The sequence below is a fragment of the Nothoprocta perdicaria genome, unplaced genomic scaffold (genome assembly GCF_003342845.1).
Source record: "Nothoprocta perdicaria isolate Ctin4 unplaced genomic scaffold, notPer1 scaffold_26, whole genome shotgun sequence".
Classification (NCBI taxonomy): domain Eukaryota; kingdom Metazoa; phylum Chordata; class Aves; order Tinamiformes; family Tinamidae; genus Nothoprocta; species Nothoprocta perdicaria.
Genome location: NW_020455488.1, coordinates 668734 through 691167, shown reverse-complemented (window position 1 = coordinate 691167; position 22434 = coordinate 668734). Strand labels below are relative to the sequence as shown.

At 45.1% G+C, this 22434-nt stretch overlaps 1 protein-coding gene across 2 annotated transcripts in view; it reads right to left on the bottom strand.

Moving 5' to 3' along the window:
- CHD2 (chromodomain helicase DNA binding protein 2) overlaps nt 1–22434 on the bottom strand; it is a 53815-nt gene that overhangs the window by 10762 nt on the left and 20619 nt on the right. The window contains exons 4-27 of one of the 2 annotated variants that reach the window (XM_026040489.1): nt 20177–20238; nt 18748–18870; nt 18276–18425; nt 17501–17634; nt 16626–16851; nt 15687–15787; nt 15004–15048; nt 14674–14849; nt 13857–13981; nt 12998–13214; nt 12544–12633; nt 11426–11616; nt 10233–10421; nt 9587–9749; nt 9046–9198; nt 7902–7973; nt 6572–6721; nt 5782–5930; nt 5185–5281; nt 4329–4421; nt 3709–3882; nt 2605–2780; nt 1116–1157; nt 352–491 (exon numbers count right to left, since the gene is read on the bottom strand). In XM_026040489.1, coding sequence (XP_025896274.1) covers nt 352–491; nt 1116–1157; nt 2605–2780; nt 3709–3882; nt 4329–4421; nt 5185–5281; nt 5782–5930; nt 6572–6721; nt 7902–7973; nt 9046–9198; nt 9587–9749; nt 10233–10421; nt 11426–11616; nt 12544–12633; nt 12998–13214; nt 13857–13981; nt 14674–14849; nt 15004–15048; nt 15687–15787; nt 16626–16851; nt 17501–17634; nt 18276–18425; nt 18748–18870; nt 20177–20238 — 3238 coding nt within the window. Of the gene's footprint in view, nt 1–351; nt 492–1115; nt 1158–2604; nt 2781–3708; nt 3883–4328; nt 4422–5184; nt 5282–5781; nt 5931–6571; nt 6722–7901; nt 7974–9045; nt 9199–9586; nt 9750–10232; nt 10422–11425; nt 11617–12543; nt 12634–12997; nt 13215–13856; nt 13982–14673; nt 14850–15003; nt 15049–15686; nt 15788–16625; nt 16852–17500; nt 17635–18275; nt 18426–18747; nt 18871–20176; nt 20239–22434 lie in introns of those variants that run through there. The other variant, XR_003249571.1, reaches the window with a different exon arrangement.

The following is a 22434-nucleotide window of genomic DNA, read 5'->3' as shown; positions in this document are numbered from 1 at the left end:
ACAAACACATCAACTTATAGCACTCTTACAGGATGAAAGGTCTCTGAAAAAAAGGCTAGAGAAACCTTGCCCATGATCTCTTATGTCCRTAACATCTTGTGGCATTAAATAAATTGGTGGATTGGATCTCCCCTAGAAAATTTATGTTTAGAGGACAAGAATACAATAAAACGGCACTGTCTAGTTTGAGCAGAGGACTTGGGAGGTTTCTCTCTGTTCATGTTATCTGTCTGGCAGAGATCAGATGGTTTATTCTTTGCCTTTAAGCTGCCACGTGGCATATCACCCTGTCCAGCATGGGAAGGGTGTCACCTGCTCCATGGAACATCACTTTAACAGCCTCTTGCCTACCTTCACCTGGATTTTCTTTCAGCTGCTCCTCGTATTCCTGCATTGCTGACACACAACTGTTGTGGATGAGCTCCCCTAACCGCTTCAAATCAGCTACAGACTTATCCACCAGCTCAGCATCCCGAGCAATGCACTCCAGCCTGGGAAATGGGGAAAAAAACAAAAAGAAAGTTTTCAGTAACTGATTCTGTGTTGCATTCTGCATGCTGTGTTGACCACAGCTCTCCAGCTCGCTGCCTGCTGTGGGCAGAATTCCCTCACACTCAGATGCCCCGACTACCTGTTCTGCAAGGCTACATGATGATGCTCAAGTGCAGACTCTGAGACTGCAGGTAAAGAAAACCTGGGTGAAGGTATTAACTGTCTCTTTCAGCAGCAACCAGCTCYCTCTTCAATTGCCCAAAGTTTCTTGATACCCTCCCAATTCTGTATTAATTGAATTTAATAATGATCAAAAGCTGACACCTTCTGTCCCTCCAGCTTGGCTGGATCTCCTCATGCCAAAGCCCATGCCCAAACCCTGCCTTTCTGAACAGAAGAGCACAACCAGCTGAAAAAACAAGGTCATTTCTCAGACCACCTAGGTAGGGATTGCAGCCTCAGCTCAGAGGCCTCCGAAAGGGCTGCAGCTTTCTGAGCCCACCCAGGTATTTCTTGGGGCTGTGTGAGGAGTCTGTGTCCGACACCCACAGAACAGTGCACACTGCAGTGCTCTGAAGCACAACCACCCCTGTGACAGCCCCCAGAGCCAGGGTGGCACTTACCGTTCAAGAGGCAGCCCAAACTTCTTATAAGCCTTGATAAACCTAAGCAAACAGAAAACAGAGCAACAGCTGTAAAAAAGTGGCTCCAGTATCATAAATACACTTGAACATATTACGTACAGCCTGCCCTGTTATTAACCTGGCATTAGAGTCTGATCAGCTAAGAATCATTCAGGACTGGAAACCTTAATTCATTAACCCCCACGAAGAGTTTTGTGACCTCTGCTGGAGAAGAATACGGTACTAAAGTGAATGCTGGATGTCTGTCAGATGTGGGGAAAAAAAAGTCATAATTTTAGCATGAAAAAAAGGARTGAGTCTTGGCTAACACCCTAATGGTAATTATTAACTTCTTTTTTTCCAAGGAGAAAAGCAGTGTTAAATCAATGTCATCAGTAATTTAAACCTCAGGCTGTAAGTGTAACAAATCAACACGTAAGAGCCAAACATGCAGCAATCCATTACAGAGGTTTGCAGGCAAGGATTAGATCTATTTTTAAATCTTATTTTTTTTATTGTGAAAATCACTGTCATGGCTAAAACAGGGCAAGAGTCGGACACCTTTGCTGCAACTGGACAATGCCTTATGCTGGGAGTAGACCAACAGGCTTCAACTACAGATTATTTTTAAACAAGTATTACTTCTTTCTCCTCCTATTTTTTTCCACCCTGTGCTCTTTCAGCCTCCTTCTGCTAATGTAGATACAAATTACAAGTTTGATACAGTTCACAGTGTGAACATCTGCTCACATCTTCCTTCTTTCCCTATGGTTTCAGGGCTGGATATGGGGCAGCCACCACAATGTGAGAAGTCTGACGATTTCCTATTTAAAAATACATTAGAAGGAGAGGGAGCCCAGGAAACTTCACAAAGTCTCCTTTCCCATCGTTGGCTGGAACTCTGGGCAGAGCCAGAAGACAAAGATCTTCGGGAAAAGCTCAGGGATTAAAGAACATGAGAATAAAACCATGCTGTGGAATTCAGCCCCACAACTGACTTGAAGGAGACGCTGCAGAAAAAGCTGCATTACTACCCTGATCAACTGGACCACTCCTTCTCACGGGGTTATACTGCCAGACAGAGCCCGCCTTTCACTTAAGTTAAATCAACACCACTATTGCTAGAAAAATATCAGGCTGGCCAAACTCCTCAGCTTCTCCAGCTYTGTATCACATGGCAGCTCAGCTCCCTCATTTGTAACATGGAATTAGCTCAACCCCTCAGCCCTGTAAGCATAGTTACAACAAAGATTCCTTTTAGGAAGGAACCAGTCTGGCTGAAGAATTCACCAAGAAAAAAAAATGCTTTGGGAGAAACACAGTCCCAGGTACCTAACTCTGAACATGAGAAGCTGTCCCCATGAACCAGCTTCACTGGAACCACCGTGTGCTTATAGCTGGAATTCTCCTATATTAATTTGGGGGTATCTCCATCTGCATGGGCTCTCTACCTTTGCTTTCTGATCAGCCTCCTGCGTGTGGCCCTCACCTCCTGATTTCAGCATCAGTAAATCCTTCCACTGTATCCTTCCTAACRCTCCGCGGGCGGCCCCTGCGCTTCGGCCTCTTCTCGTCATCGGTATCGTCCGTCTCGCTTTCTGATCCAGACGATCTCTGCAGCCTTCTCTTAGTTTCTGCGTCTGATTCGCTGTCATTTGTCTGAGCCTGTATGTACAAGACAGCAGTAAGTAAGGAGGGCTAATCTGCTACAGTTTCCATCCCTCCCATGGACTGGTGCTATTTGATGCAGAGACTCTGTAAAACACCTTGGCACCTCTTCCTCTCTCCTTCCAGAGACCCATGTCACCCACCCAGAGCAGCTGGGCACTCTGGCAGTTTCTGGCTAGCTCAGGCTCCTGCACAGTTGGCCAATCCTCCCTTTATAGTCTTCCAGCCAGCAGTTTCCCAATCATGTTTTGCTTTACTAAGGTATAAGGCACATAACACAGTGATTTTCCATGGATTTGTTCCACATTTGCTTCAACTCCTTGATAGCTGGCATGTTTAAAAAATAGAAGGATACCTCAGAAGTGAATCTGAAATAATAAGACATGAAAATATTTTCCTCTTCTAATTTTTACTTTAATGTTTTCCCCAGCTTATCATAGAGAATTACCCCTCCAAGTCTCGTATCTCAGCAGTTTTCTTGCACATTCTGATTTCTGTTAAATTTAGGTAGATGATATAAGTAAAGGATTGAACTTGGGAAGCCTCCTTCTCTTTTGCCTGATACAGACAGGWTTAGACAAAAACAGCCCGGGGGAAAGGAAAGAAACAGCCCTAAGAGCATTAAGGGCAGTAAGGTCTGCATTACACACTTGGCCACTTTGCCCTATGCTCACTAGAGGTTCTCTTTATTTTGTCTGCTAACACAAGATGAGCTGTGCCAAATCCAACATGTGCCCTTACACTGCATTACAGACCACAGCCAATGCACGATGCCAGCAAGAGACCAACGTGCTACCTCTGTGCTTTCTTCTGGACTAATTTTGGAGGATGGAAGGCAGCCCTCAGATGGCAAGAACGCTTCCCTTGAGTCTGGCCTTTGCCAGCTCTCGCCTCCTGCCTCTCAGTGTCTCGACACAGGCAGTACCTTTTTAGTCGAGCTTCGGATCCTAGGCAGCATGTAGATTTCTTCCAGTTCTTTCTGCCTTTCTTCCTCCTCCACCTTCTTCCTCTGCTCCTCAGGAATTATATCATCCCAGTCCTTCTGAGACCTCTCATCCAGCTCTGTCTCTTCCTCCTCCATGGTTGCAAAGTTGGCCACCTTTTATAAGCAAAAAGAACACTCTTGGAAATTCTCTTCCCTRGCAGGAATACCCCAGAGCTGTCAGCTAAGCCTCAGTTTCTTCTCCACAGGAATTTAGCCAACATTTCCATAATTACTTTATAATTGAACTCTGTGTCAATCCATTCCTGGTTCCTTGCCATGTCTTTGGGCTAACAGCTCCTGAGGAAGTACGTGCAGTTTAAGAAGTACTGCAAAGCTCTTCTAAGTTACTGTTTTTGTTTCCAAATTTGGTAAGGCCTGGATTTTATTCACAGCTTTCAAGACCACTTACAATCAAATGAAAATCTACCAGAGATAAGTCCTCAAAAGGCTGCTTTGTGCAGATCACCTCTTACGTGGCCTGATTCGCTCCGTCCATCAGGAACCACAGCTCTGAGCCACCGGCTCCCCCAAACCCCTACGGACCAAGGCTACCAAGGTACCTTGAACTGTGAGAGGAGCTCGTCAGTGGCACTGGTGGACACTTCATTCTCTCGTGTCTCAGCCAGACGCAGAATCTCATCAATGTCCATCTCCTACCAGCCGGAAAGAAAGAATGATAACGTCAGAGGGGGCCAAGCGCAGGAAGAAATAGGAAGTTTCAAGCAAGGACCCGTGGGGTATGATAGCTAAATATGTCTTATACTGATATAAGCCGAGTAAAGAAGTGCAAATATCTGCAGGGTATCATCACCAAGGCTGGATGAACTATGTCAAGTGGTACAAAACAGTATAAATAAGGGTGTCAGCTCAGAAGAAAAGGAACATCAAGGCTGAGCAGCAGGGAAAATTTCCAGACAGTGCAATGTATTAACTGTGGATTGCTCCCCCCAGGGGAAGCTCTGCTGCTTGGGCTGTTAAGACAGTTCATTCAAAGCACTCAATAACAAACTGTCAAGCAACACTGTACTGAAGCACAAAACAGCGACCTGTTCAGCTGTGCTGACTCCTGCAGCCCTGTAAGAACCAAAAAAGGGATACTGAAGCACTGCTCAGAGCAGGCGGCGAGAAGAGCTCTCAACAGGCCACRCTCTAGTTAGCTAAAGAATCCTAGAGGATCAAGGGACTCTCTTGATGACATTTGCTATTTAACCCGCAGCAAGAGGACTCTTCTCAAGCCCTGGTTCCCCAAGCCCACAACTCTGTTCCTTCAGCTTCTCTTAAGCTCACACACGTGCTATTCATTGATCTACTCTCTCAGACACAGGGCAAGCACAAAGAGGTAGCAAACACAGGCAATCCCCCACGCAGACCTGCTGAGGACTACACAACAGCCATGCTATTTAAATTTCAATCTACCTGAGGCTCCGACTCTTCCCCTTCAAGCTCCTTGAATAGATCTTCAGCTCCAAACTTCAGAATGGCTGTCAGCTCCTCTTTGTTGAAAGGATTGGAGCTGCAAAAAGAAAGGATGGTGAAAATGGGTTTGGAGCTGCTAAGCCAGCTCTGCTACAGCACAGAAACACTTTTTTTTCCTAATTAAAAAAAGTAGGGTTTTTTTCACCCAGCACTAAAATGGAATTTACACTCAACCCCTCATCTCTTTCCTCCCTAAGCAGGGAACTACTATAAAGCAACATCATCTACATTTTGAAAGGAAATGGGAAAAGTATGAGGTCACTGCAAAACTGTAGATATTCTGTAATATCACTAACAGGTTCCCTCATACCAGGATGATCTCTGGCAGAAAACAGAGTGAAAACGGATTAGTTCTCATTTGCTATCTAACATTAGTCTGTGTGTCTAACTAATAGCTGCATGAATTAGTGGAAGCTCAGATTATCTTTTAGGGTTTGACGCTGTTCTCCAACAACTGAATAAACCCTGGGAAATACCAGAGGGTTGATGCCGGCTGTGCCACATGCTGTATCTGACACTTCTGCTGCAGTCACTTACTTGGATCGCCCAGAGTTGTTGTCCAGAACAGTCCGGCCGGTCGTGTCCATACGCTGGATTACCAAATGATCCAGGACCATCTTCTTCTTGGCCCTCTCAATAATCTCCTCCTCTACTGTCCCCTTTGTGACTAGCCGGTAAATATTCACCTGAGGGACAAGGACAGACCAGAGCTGTTTCCTGGGCCTCAACACGTTCTGCTAACACAATGAGGGGTCTCCAAGTCGCTTTCCAGGAGACTGGTCTCCTGACATGGTGTCTTCAAGTACAGATGTGCATCCGTTTAGAACACACGTGTATCTTTTTATTTTAAAAGGCATATTCCTCATATATGAGACCAACAAAAGACAACTAGTTAGCAATGAAATTCTATGTGCAAGGATAATGTTAAAATCTTCTGAAATAACCACTCTACTTCCAAACTAGCACCAGACTTTTCACTAATGTAATAATAATAATCCTACTAAAGAKGGGTGTTCTACTTTTTTTATTTATAATTTTTTTTTCAAGGCAAGGAAGAAATGTGATTCCTCTGGCTGGCTTCTTGGTTTGGAACCAAACCAGGATCAAAAGCCAACAAAAAGAGTTGGCATCTGGCAATTTTGGGCTCATTTTTTGCCTCTTGGCTTTTAAAAGAATTTCCCTTGAGTAAAGGTTAATCTCTGGAGTCAAGACTGGAGGTAAAAGAACTGTATTTTCAGAAGCTCTGGTGATGTGGCAGCCTTCACACTGGCTAAGCTAAATGTTTGTGCTGAAGAGAGAAAGAAAAAACCCAAGTAACTCTTCTCACCTGTTTCTTTTGTCCAATTCTGTGAGCCCGGGCCTGAGCCTGAAGATCATTTTGGGGATTCCAGTCCGAGTCAAAGATAACAACAGTATCCGCAGAGGCCAAATTAATACCTAGTCCTCCTGCTCGTGTTGACAGCAAGAAACAGAAGTCCTGTAGGAAAAAAAAAAAAAAAAACCGGATAGCCAGCTTAAATCTATGCACAAAAAATAGTGATGGACTCAAAGGTATATAAGGAAATAGAAATAGATGGAAGCTACATTGTACGTGTGCTTCTTTACAGTGCAGAAAAATAAAAAAAGGAATTTCTTCCCACAGACTGTTCATTTAAGCAGATCTGCTACCACTGGTCTTTAAGGAAAGGCAAGAGGGGAGGTGGTGCTGGGAGGCAGGGCTGGGTGGTGAAAGGTGGCACATGTGGCTGTAGGCAGGGGAGCCCAAACAGGACAGGGGCACCTTGGAGTCGCTTCAGAAGGTCACCCCACGCTGCCCACTGCCTGCAACGGTGTGAGGCAAACACTGCTCTTCTTGCTGTCTGATGCATGCTGGGGGGAGAGCAGCTCCAAACACAGGCTGGGGGAGAAACAGCCCACGGGAGGGGAGAGACAGTGTTTCTGAGCCCTTGTGCAAGTCACCAGGAGGGGGAGAGGGCCACTGCTATGGGCAGTCCTGCCTACCTGCTCCTTCTCTGCCACCTGCACTGCTGCCTCTTTTTCACTTCTATTTGTTACCCTTCCTGCTCCCATGAAGCACCCAGCTGCGACTCCTGAGCCAGCCAGGAATCCCTCAGTCCAGACTTCTGGAATGAGGATGGATATTTATCCTGACTGCAGTGTAATGCCAGTGCCCTGCACCAGTCACTGTGAGTCAGCAAGCAGGCTCGGACGAGAGGCTCTCGATGCCCTCTCCTGTTCGTCCTCTAGACCTTTCAACACCGGACTCCACCGCCTGCCCACACGTAAAATTTCCCTTTGCCTCTGCCATTTCAGATCCCAAAACAGCTTCAGGCTAGGGGAGTTATTAAGCAACYGTCTCATTCCTTGGGTTAAGAGGGGGGAAGACTGTTAAATTCTTGCTCTTCCCAGGCTCTTTGGGGCTTTCTGGAGATCTGATTTTCAACCTTGCCCTTCAGATGGGGAAAATTTTAAATAAGCAATATGGATATTTGCAAAACCTGCCATCTCTGTGTCCTTAAAAGTATCTGGGGCCCTGTAAAAAGAAACAGCCTGAGCTGTCTGACCTACCCTTGTGGCAGTCAGAGCCCGCAGCTCAGGCACAGCCGCCCACCCCTTGGGCATCCCCCCCGGACCCCGCGAGGCCCCGGCTGCTCTACCTCGGAGCCCTCGGCGTTGAAGTGGTCCAGCGCCTGCTTCCGGATCTCCCCTTTGATGGAGCCGTCCAAGCGCTGCAAAAAATCGACATCAAGGATCAAAGAGAGAAGGAAAAGGAGCCCTGGGCAACCGCTGCACCCAACTTCTGGGAGCCCTAGAGCCTCTTGCCCTGCCTGTAGCCTGGAGTGTTTAAATCATTAAAAATAACTTCCAATTAAAAATAACTGTGCTGCTTCAGCTTGCTGCRCTGCGAGGGCAGGAGGGGAGGTATGTTCAGGCGACAGTCACACAGTGGGTGACACCRCAGCTCTCATTACAGGCTCACAGCCAGCATCTCTGCATTCACTCTCCTCTCCTCAGGGTTTATCAACAGGCCGAGGCCAAAGCAGGGCTCTGCTGGAGAAGAGTTTAGCAGAGCGAGGGCTCTGCTGATTGACTTTGKGTTTCCTGAAAACAGGCCCCTCACAGCAGCCTTCAGAACCAAGTGGAAAAACAGCAAGCAAGTTGGCAAGGCAACATAAGTTGGATGAACACAAGCTGCACAGTACCCCTGGCCTCTAACCAGAGGAGATGTGGGCACCAGCATGCCCTGAAGAGTGGAGCCAACAGGGGAAGCCAGTTCCAGGGCTGAGAGCGCTCTGCACAAACCAGCCTGCTGTTAGAGGCAGAGACGTTTGCAGTCCAAGGCTTGGACTGTGTGCACCAGTACTCAGCTACACTGCTCATGGGTACAAGTAGGCAGGATCCAAACCACAAGGTGGTTTAGTAAATAATATCCATCAATCAACATTTAAACCTACTGTACAGTATTCTCCTCCTATAGACTCTCACTTTATCAACAGCAATATTCAAGTTGTCATAACAGACTTAAAGGACATATTTTCTCTACTCTGCAGAAGGAGAAACATCTGGATAGAAAGAGGTGTCATGCCCAAATGGCCCCACGTTCTCATCTGGTTTCTGCCTCATACATTTCCCTTCCTTGAGTGCCAGATGGAAATGAAGGAACCTGCTAGTTCCCACCAGTGCATTTCAGTAAGTGCCATCTGCAATCCCAGCCATTAGCCTCTGGGAAACCAAGCGACTCCCATTGCCCAGATCCCCGTCCCACAAGTCAACCACAGTTTCCCCACTGACATTTCTCACCTGAAAAGGGTAGTGTTTAATAGTCAGGTATTCAGCCAAGATGTCCAGCATCCTCACCATCTGGGAGAAGATCAGCACTCTGTTGCCCCTGTCACGTAGCCTGGTCAGCAGTTTGTCCAAGAGAATGAGCTTTCCACTGCTCCTGATTAGAGACTGAAGAAGTAACAGTCATTCCAGCTGATGCTTTCCAGTCTCACTCGCACGAACGCTACACAGAAACCTGGAGATCCGGCTCTTTGGGGATCGTGCTTCTCCCATACCTCTCTACTCAAAACTCCTGGATTTACACAGCAGAAGCCACGCGTAAAATAAATCATCCAAGACAGCTCTTACTCTGCATGCACCTCCTACTCTAGATGACCTCTACGTGCTGCCTGCAGTGGAAAGGGAGGGCAGGAGATTCAGCGGCTCAGCTATGAGGACAGCTTCCAGTGGACAGAAGCAGCAGAAGCAAAGCTATGCCAAATCTTATTTGGGTGGGAAGGAGGACAGGAGGAAGGGCAAAACTAAGGAAAACGTGGCAACCAAGGCCATTGCCCACCTGCAGGGTCTCAAGGCCATTTTCTTTCTCGTTTTCCTCAGGAGGTTTGATAAGGTAGCAGTGGTTGCAGCACTTTTTCAACTCCATCACGATGTTAAGGAAACCAGATGTGCTGCCTCTTGTTCCCTTTGAAAGAGCCTTGTAGTTTCTTGTCAAAATCCACCTGTAGACAGGAAAATAAAAAGTTCAAATCATTTCAGTACAGASAGAAACTGCAGGAGCCCGAGAGGAAAAACCTTCAGAAACATCTTGTTCAGGCATCAATCCCCACCCCACCACTTCTACCTCCCTTCATTTCTTCTATATGATACTGCTTTATTCTCCTCACTACAAGGAACCCTGATCTTACTTTTCCTTTTGYTATTTTTACTTTTTAACACTAATTGGCATCACCATTTTGTGGGGAATTTTACTCCCTCAAGAAAGACACAGCCTGTGTCCAGCTAAGTTATATCATTCTTTAAAAAAGCCTAGTGGCCTGGACTTGGGAAAGGTGATATAAAACCCTCAATTCCCACTTACATTACAGGTGACTGCTGTCATGCTGCACTTGGAAGGACACAGGATACTGAATCACATTTCCAAGGCATATAGAAAGATGTGCCCATTTCTACTGGCAGTGCCATCATGTTAATGAACAACTCACTTGTAATACTGCTTCTGCAAGGCAGACATTTCCACACGGAGGATCTGCTCCACTTTGGCTGGCAAAGATTTCTCCACATCCTTCTTYACTCTGCGTAGGAGAAACGGCTCCAGGACTTTGTGAAGGCTCTGGTAACCATTCTCTCTGCCTTTCCCGTGATCCTCCTCAAAATCCTCCCAGAACTCAAACCTAGAAACAGAAACGAGTTGCAAAGAGAGATCAGATATCAGGATCTGACAGAGCAGCTCACACTGCACTGCAAGGAAAGAGATTCCCTCTGCTCTGGCTAATCAAGMACACTTGTGGCAAAGCAGAAACTCTCTGGGTTTAGACACCTTCTTAAGTACCTTATCTTTGAGCTCTGCTGCTCCACATTAAGTCCTAGGACTGAAAATCACTGGTCATTCAGTACCCTGGCTTGCCTGTTTCCAACTGACAGCTTCCTAATTTTCTGATCACCTTCAGCTAGGGTTCAGCTTGAACCCTGTTTTAGGCAGGGTTCTGACATCTAGATACCGTTTTACACTGCTCTGAAAGCTCCTTCATTTTGGAACTTCAATTTTTTTTTCTAGCAGTCCCAACTGAAATATGAAAACCTGTTTCTCTACTCAGAAAAAGTTCAAATTTTCCTTCCTTCTTTTCATGAGGTAACAAAAAAAGACTGGGGACAGGCTGGAGTCAAACATCATTCAGGTGAATCCCGCATGCTTATCTTACTCTGAGCAACGGATGTACAGTCCTTTTTGTTTTGAAGAAAGCAAAACGTTTGTCTTGTTGTCGACACTCAATCAGCCAGACAGCTCTATCATTGAGTAATATTCCTAGAGGCTGCCATAAAACGGCTGGTGAGGATGCTGAACAAGCAGTGTACTGGGAAGYTCAGAACTGGCTGAGCTGTTTGCTTAAAATAAAGGTTAGCCCTTTGGAGATGGCTCTAAGGCAGCAGACCGATTTGAAAGTCATGTATTTGGTTTCCCCATTCAATTTGCTGCCAGAAACAGGCTTGTACCCCACACAATCTCTGTTATCCTCACCACTGTGTGTTCTCCACTTTACAGTGCTCTAACTCCACTGAGTTTAACTCAGGAATTTAACATAAGGATTTCTGTMCTTCTGAACAGCCTCAGGTCTATCTGACGAACACAAAAGGAGACATGCAGATATTTTCTGAAGGCCCCAAAAASAAGACTTACTTCTCTGGCATGATGAAGTGCAGCAGGGACCAAAGTTCCTTGAGGGAATTTTGAAGGGGGGTACCCGTGATCAGTAGCCTGTGGTTGGACTTGAAATCAATCAAGGTTTTGTACAGCAAAGAATCATCATTTTTCAACCGGTGGGCTTCATCCACGCCTAGAAAGGCCCAGTTAATGCTTCCCAAAACAGCCTGCAGGAAAAAGGAACAAAACAGGTTCTCAAGGAGACACTGGGTCAGGGGACCCTCACTGCATTGCACATGCTCTCTCTTCGTGTCCAGAAAACACTGCAAGGTGCAAACTGTCCTGCTCCAGTTCCCATCCTGGACCCACCACCAAAGCAACTGGACTCATAGGAGTTTCTTGCTAACAAACTTTTGRGATCAAGATGTCCATATCAATTTTGTCTCCCCCTGAATGATAAACTAAAATTAGCCATGCTCCTGACTAATCTGAACAGCCTCTCAGCAAGAACAACTATTTTAATCCACCATTTCTTTCTCCAGAAAGCAGAGCTCGAGCCTGCCCTCTCTCCATGCCCGCAGGGTCCTGCTATGTGCTGTAGCCCCACTGGAGTGGCAGGAGCAGCAGCACCAGCACAGCAGATGAATAAGCTGGTAAAGTTAAGGCAATCTGGGAGATGTGATTTGGTTTAGCTTTTATTTTTTTTCTTTTGTAATCTCCCTGTTTTCACCTAGGATGCACTGACAGAGCTGATGAGCACTTCCTAAGCAGATGCATTCRTCCTGTCCAAGTGTAAAAACCCAAATCCACCCTGCTCATCCTGTGGCCAAGCAGCTCAGGGTTTGTTCTCATCACTAGCCCAAATTAAACAAATCAAAACCCAATTACTGCCATCCCTGGTATCTTGTTAGAATACAGAGTAACACAACTCTCATGGTACAACAGTGAAAACTCTACAAGGGGTGTCCTGCATTCCTTTAACTTCATTGTCAAGTAAAAGTAAATAGGAGCTGTATGTTCTCCACCAGCACAGAGGAAACAGAGGTGAAACCCACCAGTCGAGGTTCCTTGTCAAGGTCCCCCTTGTCAAGGCCCTCCTTGGCATGGCAGACTTCCAGGGAAGTCTAAATAAAACATCCTCGACCATTACCCACCTTATCCTTGAGGAGGATCTCATATGTTGTGATAAGTGCATTGAATTTCAGCCTTTTAGACTGAGAGTGGATCCACTCATATTCACGGATCTGTGAGAAGAGACATACGTTAACTTCAGCCAACATTACTCCACAGAAAGAGTTAAATAACAACCATTATTTAGTAAATCCATAGCTAGAGACTCAAAGCAAGACGAGCTACATGCAGCCCCATGCAGTAGTGGATGTGCAGACTCTGAGGGAAGCCAGGACTGCTGTTCTGGCTGTGCTGCCTCCACTGGGCAAGCTAAAGCACAGAAGTCCCTGTAGTAGGAGTTAAATCAACCTGCCCACAGTGCTGTCACTGGCCTCTCTAGTAGATGGGATGTTATCTACATAGTCTTTTACATAGAAGCTCCTGTTTGGCACCCAGCTGCTCTACCACCCCTCCACACTTGACTGCCCGATTGCTCACCATGTTCCTGCTCATGAGGTCTCCGATGTAGACGACAACRTTTATCTCAGGTGCCCAAACCTCAAACTCCCTCTGCCATGAGGTCAGAGTTGACAAGGGCACCACCACCAAGAAAGGGCCGTAGAGCTGATGCTGATGGAAGAGGTATGACAGGAAGGATATTGTCTGAATSGTCTTTCCTAGGCCCATTTCATCAGCCAGAATCACGCTGTTGTTCCTGAGAAAAAAGACAAAAACCATAAATTCTGGCTGTGTGTGTGTTTGTGCTGTGCACCAGCATGAAAAACAATCAATAACAGAGACATAAAGGGAGCAATGTAAAAAAAAAAAATCCAAATGCCCCAAATGCCGCTGAGCAGCTCCCAGAAACATCCAGTCTGTGTTTGGCGTAAGAGCTTGTCAAAATGAGGACTATAAACACTCTGAACTGGCAACCAAAGGGAGAGGGGAGTCATTGGCCTAATTTAGAAGGAATTTTTTCAAAGATTTTAAGGAGTTCATAACCATGCTGAAATAGAAACAAGCCTTCTTGTTCAGTTAAGTCAGTGCAAGATCAGGGCTGATACATCCTATGCCTACACAACAGCCCATTTCAAAATGCAACCAGGCCAAGATAAGGAGGATGGTTTTTCTTTTCACACCGGATTTCCTAAGTTTACACTTTGGAGAGAGTCCCTGTTTGCTGCATCTCCAGTGCAACTGCACCTGAAAACATCCCAAATCCTTTAAGCTGCAGAAACAGGCCAGATAAAGACTTCACTGGAGAACAGGSCAGATAAAGACTTCACTGGAGAGAGATGAAAACGTGGCCTGTTTGGGCTGCTGGCCAGAGCATCACACAGCAAACATCTGCACATACTTGCACCATGAGTGAGCCAGCCAGTTGAGGCCCTCCAGCTGGTAATCTCGCAGCTCCAAGTTCTCACCACCGATATAAGAGGGCTGTTTCTTCAAAGCAACAAACCTAGGTCTCTGCTTCAGTACCTGAAAAAGACGACTCCTTAAACCCGCTGAAGACAAAGACATGGTGAGGCTGAAAACTCAGCAGTTTTCAGGAAACAACAAACATATCTATTCATTGATTAATGCCCATTCATGTTTTTTTCTGGTCACTGCTTGTGTCTGCATCTCAGACAACCACTCAACAGTGCTCCAAGCCCACCTTCATCAGCAACAGCAGATCACAGACCAATTTTTCTGTGCTTATTCCCAGCTCTGATRACCGTGGCCAAGTCCTCTCAAGAGTGCAGTAAGCTGTAAGTAACACACGTTACACAGAACAGCCTTTTCTTTCTTTTTCTCTTTTCTTTTTCCTTCCATTTTCTCCATCCCTCTCCTGCACTGTATCAGCATCTTGAATGGTTTCTTGCTTTCCCAGGCGTGCTGGGATTTTTATTCAAGTAATATTAAAGCTTTGCATTGTTGCAGCACCTCCTGCTGAGGACCATGAAGTGCTCTGTAAGGCACTTCATTAATTAAGCCTCCCACTGCCCAGGGGAACATAATGTTCTCATCATAGTGTAAATAAAACCAAAAGGGATTCACAACTCCACCTCAAGCACTGCACAGTAACAGTGATGAGGAGGAATGAGAAAGATGTTCTCTGAAATCCATTCTGACAAAACTGCACATTCCCACCATCTGTATCATCAGCAACAAGGGAGAAGTGAGGAAACCTTGCAGTCCCGGGTGGGAATCGTTTTGGAGTTGTTACGATTGTTGAAGCTGTCAATGCAGTGCTGGAATTTCTTGCTTATGAGAGCCTCGTCTTCCCAGCTGCATTCCGCGTAGGGCAGCCCCATCCACTTGCAGAGGTACTCGGGGTCGTTGGAGGACGTTTTACGAGTGCTGGCTGCAAAGGATGTGGAAAAGGCCAAGCCTGAGCAACTGTGGTTCTGCGGCCGAACCACACATGGCTCCCGAGGGCAGTCAGCACCGCCCCTGCAACCACAGGACAGGCTGCAGCTAAGGGGAGAAGCTCAGGGGGCCCCAAAAGGCTTCGTTACCTGGGAACTCGGAATGTCCTGGTGCAGACTTGTTGGTCTTCACGGCTGTATTTGGGGACAGAAGAGCGGGGTTAGCACCCTGGCAGCCAGCAGGGGGAGCAGAACGGACACATTTCCCCCGCTTCACAAATGTTCGAGTAAAAATTCATGCAAACAGGCTAAAGAGCTTCCCAAGGCCAATTCCCAAAGCAACTGCGTGCCAACTCCTCTGATAGACATTACTGGTATTCTCACTAAGTCCCATTTTTTATTTTTGTAAGTAATGATGAATTCTAACCCTAGAGAAGCCTCGCAGCCTAGCCTCATCCTCAACCACAATGTCATGGAAAGCGGTCATCACAGCAGCCAAGGCTATACTGCTGCTAACACCTTCATTCCAAACGACTGAAGCCAAAGAACATCATCAGCAGCTATAAATTCTATCTCCCCTCGGATGTGTTATCCTCTACTGCAGGTGGGACCGCCAAGGAACATGAGGTCAAGTGACAGACTGTTTGCAGATGCTCATATGTAAACCCAAATCTCTAGTGCTTAATTCCAAAAATTTCCGGCCTTACAGTATGTGACACCAATTTCATTCCCCAGAGATACTGGGCATAAGGAGGAAGCCAATCTGCTGTTGACAGAGATCACAATTCCCAAATTTTGCTTTACTCCTTTGGAAAAGCGTTCTGTTCACTTACCAATCACTCTCTCCACTATTTGATACTGTTTGTTCAACTCTGAAGCTAGCTCTTGCTGGCAATTGAAATATTCCACATCTTCAGGTGATACCTTGGCCAGCCTTGATGCAGAAAAAAATGAAACAAAAAAGCACATATAATTCTGTGATGACATACAATGAGAGCACATATTGAAGATCTGCTATGCTATACCGTTCTGCGAGTCACTGACGTCTCTGGAGAAGTCTACAGCTTATCTGACCTATGTCGTGAAGCTTCTCTAAATTCTTCCCATTACAGGGAACAACTGTCAGAGATGTTCATATTCTCTCCCTGTTACATGGCTCTTTATTCTGCTGTAAGAATCAGTCTCAAAATCAGAATTAAGCAATCACAGACAGATGCTGCTACTCTAAATTCATCAGTTTGGAAAGACACTGTAACTCTTTGGGGGAAAAAATCAAAAATAAACTGATTACAAAAAAAAAAAAAGCTTGCATGTAGAATGGCCCGTAATTCCTTCTAGCAAGGCTACCTTGATGCAACCTGCAAAGCAAAATTCACCAGCCTGCCTGCGACGAGCCCCATTTTCCAGCACAGCTGCCAGTCCAGCTTGCAAGGTTTCACTGCTGCCTGAAAGCCTTCATGCCACCTCCCGGGCAAGGTGGACTTATGAATCATTTACTTGTTGTCAGCTACCCCAACTATTAAGCCTGGCAACTGYCAGTATTCTGGATTTCTGCCTCTTCTCTGTCTTTCAGCAATATCACGGCCACAGATAGCATTTCTGTAAGGGCAAGTTCATCGGCAAAGAGATACAAATCTTGTGCACTGAAAATAGTTGTCTTGGATGAAATATGGCATGCAAGAAGAAATCAAATGGTTTCAGTCCAGACTGTGCAAAGCTCTGGCTAAAAGAGATTCTCTCATGGCCAAATTGCTGGCTGAAGCGAGGCATACCATTGCTTGATCTCCTCCTCTTTTTTCTTGAAGTTTTCTAGTTTTTTCAGGCCTTTCACCTTCTGCTGCTGCAGGGACTCTTCGCTTTCCCATGTGCTATGGATGTAGGACCAGCCTTTCCATTTGATCAGGTACTGAACCTCTCCCTCATCCTTTTCAGGGTCAAAGTCTGCACTTGGGTTGCCATTGGCTTCAGTTGCATACACTGTGGTGGAAGCACCAGTGGCTGCAAAACAAATCAGGCTGCGGTTGGTACTTTTGTTAACAAGCACTGACCATGAACTGCATTACAGAGCAGTTACTTTCCAATATATCCTTTGTGGGGGCACCAAGAATATCCTACAGATTCCTCAGCTCTCAGAGACAGGCACACACAACAGCTTTCCATACAACAGAATCTTTTTAAATCCATCATAAATGCCTTCTCTTCAAATATCTCTCAAAGGTCTCTTCAAAATGTTAGAGACCATTCAGTTTTACAAAAACACTTTTGTAAGGGCATGAGAACAAAACATCCACTTTTGTTTTTTCCCCATTATTGCTTTGTCAATAGAGCTATGAAACTGACTCTACTGGAACATCTATTTCATCTTTCAAAGAGAAGCAAGAACTCGCAGAGCASAGAATGCAGCTTTAAAATGCGTGCATGCTAAAAGAAAGCTGCCAAGCACATGAACTTGACATTTAAGTATTTCAAAGCTAGATTTTACAAAAGCYTCTAGAAAACATAATGGGGCAAATAGGAAAGAGTGAAGAACACTGAAATAACCCTGGTCCCCACCAGAKGATTCCAAGCTGCTAAAGCATTGCACCAGCTTAAGAGAAACAGAGTGCATGACTGAAATCAGAAAAGGGCTTTTTCCAGAACCACGCACCTCCTTTCTTTCCAAGCCTGATGTCCAAGACCTTCTCAATAGTTTCACTGTTGTCCTGTTGTTCATCAGCTCCTTCCCCTGTCATCTCTATCAGGTCATCAGAATCCGTCTCAAAATCATCATCTTCTTTGTAACTGTGCAAGATGAAAACCAAACTGATAAAAAAGTTCTTGACTTCCCCTTATCCAGAAATACACAGAATATCACAGGATAGAGCATTTATCCTAGGGTGTACTGCCTGTCCAGCACACAAGTTTCTTAAATTCAGCCCTCGTCCCCAAGACAGACAGATAGCTTCACAAAGAGAGGGAACAATCCCTGCAGCAGAAACAATATTAGACCATTTCAACAGAGAAAGTTTCTTCTCTCTAGTGAAAGGCAGATTTCCACATAATAGAGACAGTTGCAGAAGAGTGAAAGACTGAATAGGTACCTACACTGCTCTAGGAACTATTTTGGTTTAGAAGTTTACAATCCTTATCTTCATTTTAGAGTGTTTCAGATATGTCAAGCAAACCTCCTCACATTTCTCTAAGACAGACCAGTAAATATTCCCTGCTTTACAGATGGCAAAACCAGATATAGAGAAATCAGGTGTCAGTAGCATGAATCTGTCCAAATAACCACATCTCAGTCCATAGGTATTTAGAGGACAGAGCAGGGTGTCTCTTCTGGGTCACATGGGGCATTCAGTGGATTCAGCAACAAATTTAGCCAGTGGCCTCTTCCTCAGCCCATGGACACTCATCACAGGCAACCCCAACCTTCCGGATACCTGACATTTTTGGCTGCTCTTCGTCGAGTTTGTCTCTTGGGAGTCTCATCATCTTCATCATCATCATCATCTTCAGATGAGTCTTGTTTCTTTCTCTTCTTCCCACGCTGGGGTTTGTGAGGCTTTTTAACACTGGTTTTGGCCACTGTTCTAAAATAAGCAGTAATAAAGAGCAACTATAGTCTTTTTCACACAAAGGTACATTTTAACAAGTCTTCCAGAATGAATTAATCTCAAATATTATGTGTACAGAGATTTAGTCTCCTCTACATACTATGGAAACCACTGCACCATTCACTGCAGCATGAAATGATTAAGTGAGAGAGCAACAAGCTCCACTGACTCATCATCAAGAGGAAGAYCAAAGAAAAGGCACATCTAGAGCACATCTAGAGCAATAGAGAGTGCCCTTCCACCCAACACAGTACTAAAGRCATTCAGAGAATGACAGATTGAACCAACCACTCCTTACCTCCTTTGGGCAGGTCTTCTTGCTTTAACCTTCTTGGGTTCAGGCTCGCTCTCTGCACTGGTACCTTGCTCCCCTCCATCTTCATCCTCTTCTTCACCAGACACCTCTCTTTTCCATTTATTTCTACAATCAGAAATAAGCCATCATACACAACTGCTTGGCTAAGTAGATACCTAAGCTAACACTAGCAAGCCATAAATATGGGGAGAAGTTCAACACTGCAGTCTACTTGCTCAGGGTTCTGCATCTGGGATTCTTTGCTGTGATTCTCTGCTTTTAGGAGACCACCTCCTTACCTAGGTTTTAGTTGCCAGTGAACACAGTTCCTATAACAGGATATGTGGCCTAGSTGTACTTCTTATTTTTCATTTCCACTTAACGCATTTCTGAGATGAGCTGGAAATATCTTACAGGTGGTTTCTACACAGACAGACAGTATGTCTGGAATGTGCTAAGCTTTCACTTGGGGTAGGGCAAGCTCCAACATGCACACGAATGTGATGGACCTTGTAACACTGAAAACAGAGCAGGAAGGCTCACGCCACCTAATTTCGTGCAATCAAAGATCCAAAGCCAAACCACTCCTTAYGATCAGTGGAAGGAAGCAGGTCCCTTCAATTTCAGGCAGAAATCTGGAGCAAAGTTTGAGCTCCCAAATGACCTTTGAAGGAGCCGTTCTCTCTCCGAGAGAATCCACAGCGATCACTCCCTTTGCCTAAAAGGGTTCAGTGTTTCCACAGCCCTCACTGCCCTTGATCTTCCTTGTTTAGTACTATTATACAAGACTGGATGAAAAAACCCAAATGACCAGTGTCAGGAGAAAGGCAGCTGGACCATGTGCCAAGTTGTTGTGTTTTAAGACTTCTCCAGAAGGCAGCTTGAGGTTCTCTTTAACTCACTTTAGTGCTTAGAAAAACTAAGTACTTAGTAGATGGAAAAGGAAGTAAAATGTGGCTGTAAATGAACACAGTTTTAGCAAATAAACATTCTAAGTATCCTTTTTTAAGGATAGGTCTTTTTATCAGAATTATAAATGATAAAAAAGTCATTCTTATCTCCATTAGTTGAAAAAATGGGCAGGGAGGAGAATCAGGCATTGAATTATTTTAAGCATCTGAGAAAGACAGTAAGCAATCTGATGCAAAAGTAGAAGAGTAACAACAAAAAGAAGAATCTAACTTGTCTGAATTATCTGTCACAAGCAATGTGAAAATAATAAACAACAGAAAACCTGGAAAATTATACCCATATGTAAATCTACATTCATACTTCAGATTCAAACATTCAAAATACTGAAAATTTGGAATAATTTATTTTACAAGCTTGCCATATTGACAATGGAAACACTCCCTCAAACACCACAAAACTTTTCTGCAAAATAAAACAAAACAAAGTGAGACTTCTCAAACCCCTCTCCCTAGAAACTTACGTTTTTTTCATTTGCTTCTGGCCTCTTCTTTTGGGGCTCTCATTTTCAGATTCRCTACTTGCCTTTAATCAAAAAGACAAAAAAAAAAGAAACAAAATCAGGCTGTGGGTGTCACTCAGGACCGCGTCCTGAAGGACGGTCGAGCTCACGCGCACTGGGTGGCAGGGCTGACGTGACGGCTTCCGCAGGGCAAAGAAAAGGCACTGCAAGAAAAAGGCTGGAGGCCCCTTGAAGAGCCTCTGTGCTGGAGCCACGAGCCTGGCTGTGACCGTGTGTGTGAGGACCGACCGGTGGCAGATGCCACCGCAGTGGGGGCCCCGGGCAGGCAGGGAGGGCCCCGGYCTCCAGCACCCGCAGCCCCCAGGACCACAGACGTGCAGGTGGATCTGACCCACCAGACCCCACACGCACAGGTCCGCGGGCTCAGCCCTTCCTAGCTCTTCTTGCTACATAAAGCGACATAAAATTGGGCATTATTGACAAAAAAGGTAGCATGACTTTGTGCTTTTGGGCTATTTGGTACTTTCCCACTTTCTGGAATTACTGTACGGTTAAAGGCTCAGTGATGYTGTAAGGCTTTTGAATGAATGTGCAGGGGCAGAAAGCATTTCCATGAATRCCACAGTATGACCAGTATCATTCCTGCATTGTTTTAATTATTATTACTACAATTATTTTTTTTAGGTCTGTGATTGCAGAAGGCCTAGCTTCCACAGTCACACAAACACATTAAAACCTACACTTCTGTCAGAGAAACTTCTCATAAGACAAGAAATTTTTATCAAAAAGACATTACTGTTTTCAGTTTTCTATGAAACAAACTTTGCTGTTTTCTCCTTCTCTAGCAAAAAAAAAACAGATAAATTCAATTAGAACTGTATCATCTTGTTTCTAACCTCCACAAATCAAGTCTCTCTGGCTAAATACATCTAGAAACATTCAAACTACTTGCTGTAGTATTTTAATGTAGCTGTCACAGTAGAGGCTGAGATAAAATCTTGGGAGACAACCCCATTTTTTAATAAAAATTAGTCATGAAAATAAGTTATCACAGCTATAATTCTCCTACATGAACAGATGACTTCTCCTGATTTACTTGCTGTAGAAAACACAGGGAAAAGAGCCAAAGAAGCCAACACTATTTCTAAAATAGTATTAGGATGACCGAAGCAGCCTCAAAGACTGCTTGCCCTAGGCATCTTGCTCACTTCGAGTCTTCAGATTATTCTATATTGCTTTTATATTACTTCTTGCCACAGAATTCAGAAATCCACCAGCAGTGACCCTAGCTTTAGCTCTGAGACCGTGTCCATCATTCACCCACTGGCCCTTCACTTTGCACCTCTGGCACTTCCACTCCTCCTCCTCAGAACAACTGGGCAAACTTACAACCTAGAGTGGCTAATACAAAAATACAGCGTCCCGGTGTAAGCTGCAATAGTGACCTGGAAAGCCCAAGCACTGGGGAGACAGCCCCTATGCTTCTATTTTTTTTCCTGAATCCTTTATTTCCATTTTCCTGTTGTCCTTTCACTGCTGCAAATTCTGTTCTTGCTTCTATCACTGTTTCTATCAAATCAAGCTGAAGCACTGGATGCCGCGTTAGATCAAAATCACCTATTTTTCTGCACTCTTAGATCAAGCGTCCAGGAAGCAAATGACTGGCTAACAATTTTGAGAGTCTCACCTCCACATCATAAGAGAAGCCTCCCACWGGCTTCAGTTTTAAACAGCAACATTCTGCACTCCTCAATTTTCTCTTTTAATCTCTCRGGCACTTTCTGCAGCATGCTTCTCTACCACTCAAATTTTGGGATATTTTTCATGAGCTGTTCCTCTACGCACATTCTCTTTTTGCTGTCTTTTGGCAAATCATGAGTAACGGGAGAAGAATTTTCCTCTGCGTCGAGAAGATCAGATTTTGAGAAGACCAAATACGACTCTTGGGTGCTTCCTGAAACTCTGACATCACCTCTTTGCAAAAAATCCCCCTTTTCGGGGTTCGAGCGTTCCTATTCCTGACCCATGCAGTTCTTCTTGCTCAGTCACTGTTTCTGCATAGCAGATGTTCATCTCCTAGCACCTAATCATCTTTTCCTCATTCCTTCCGCCTTGCACAGAACTAACTTGTGACTCCAGCTCAGCTGCCTTCAGCTGTGCTTTCCAAGGCATCGCTGTGTCTTTTGGCCGCGCGTCAAGCCCGTCTCCGATGACAGAGCCAGCCCGTGGCCTGAGCCATGTGCCTGCCCGGTGCTCCT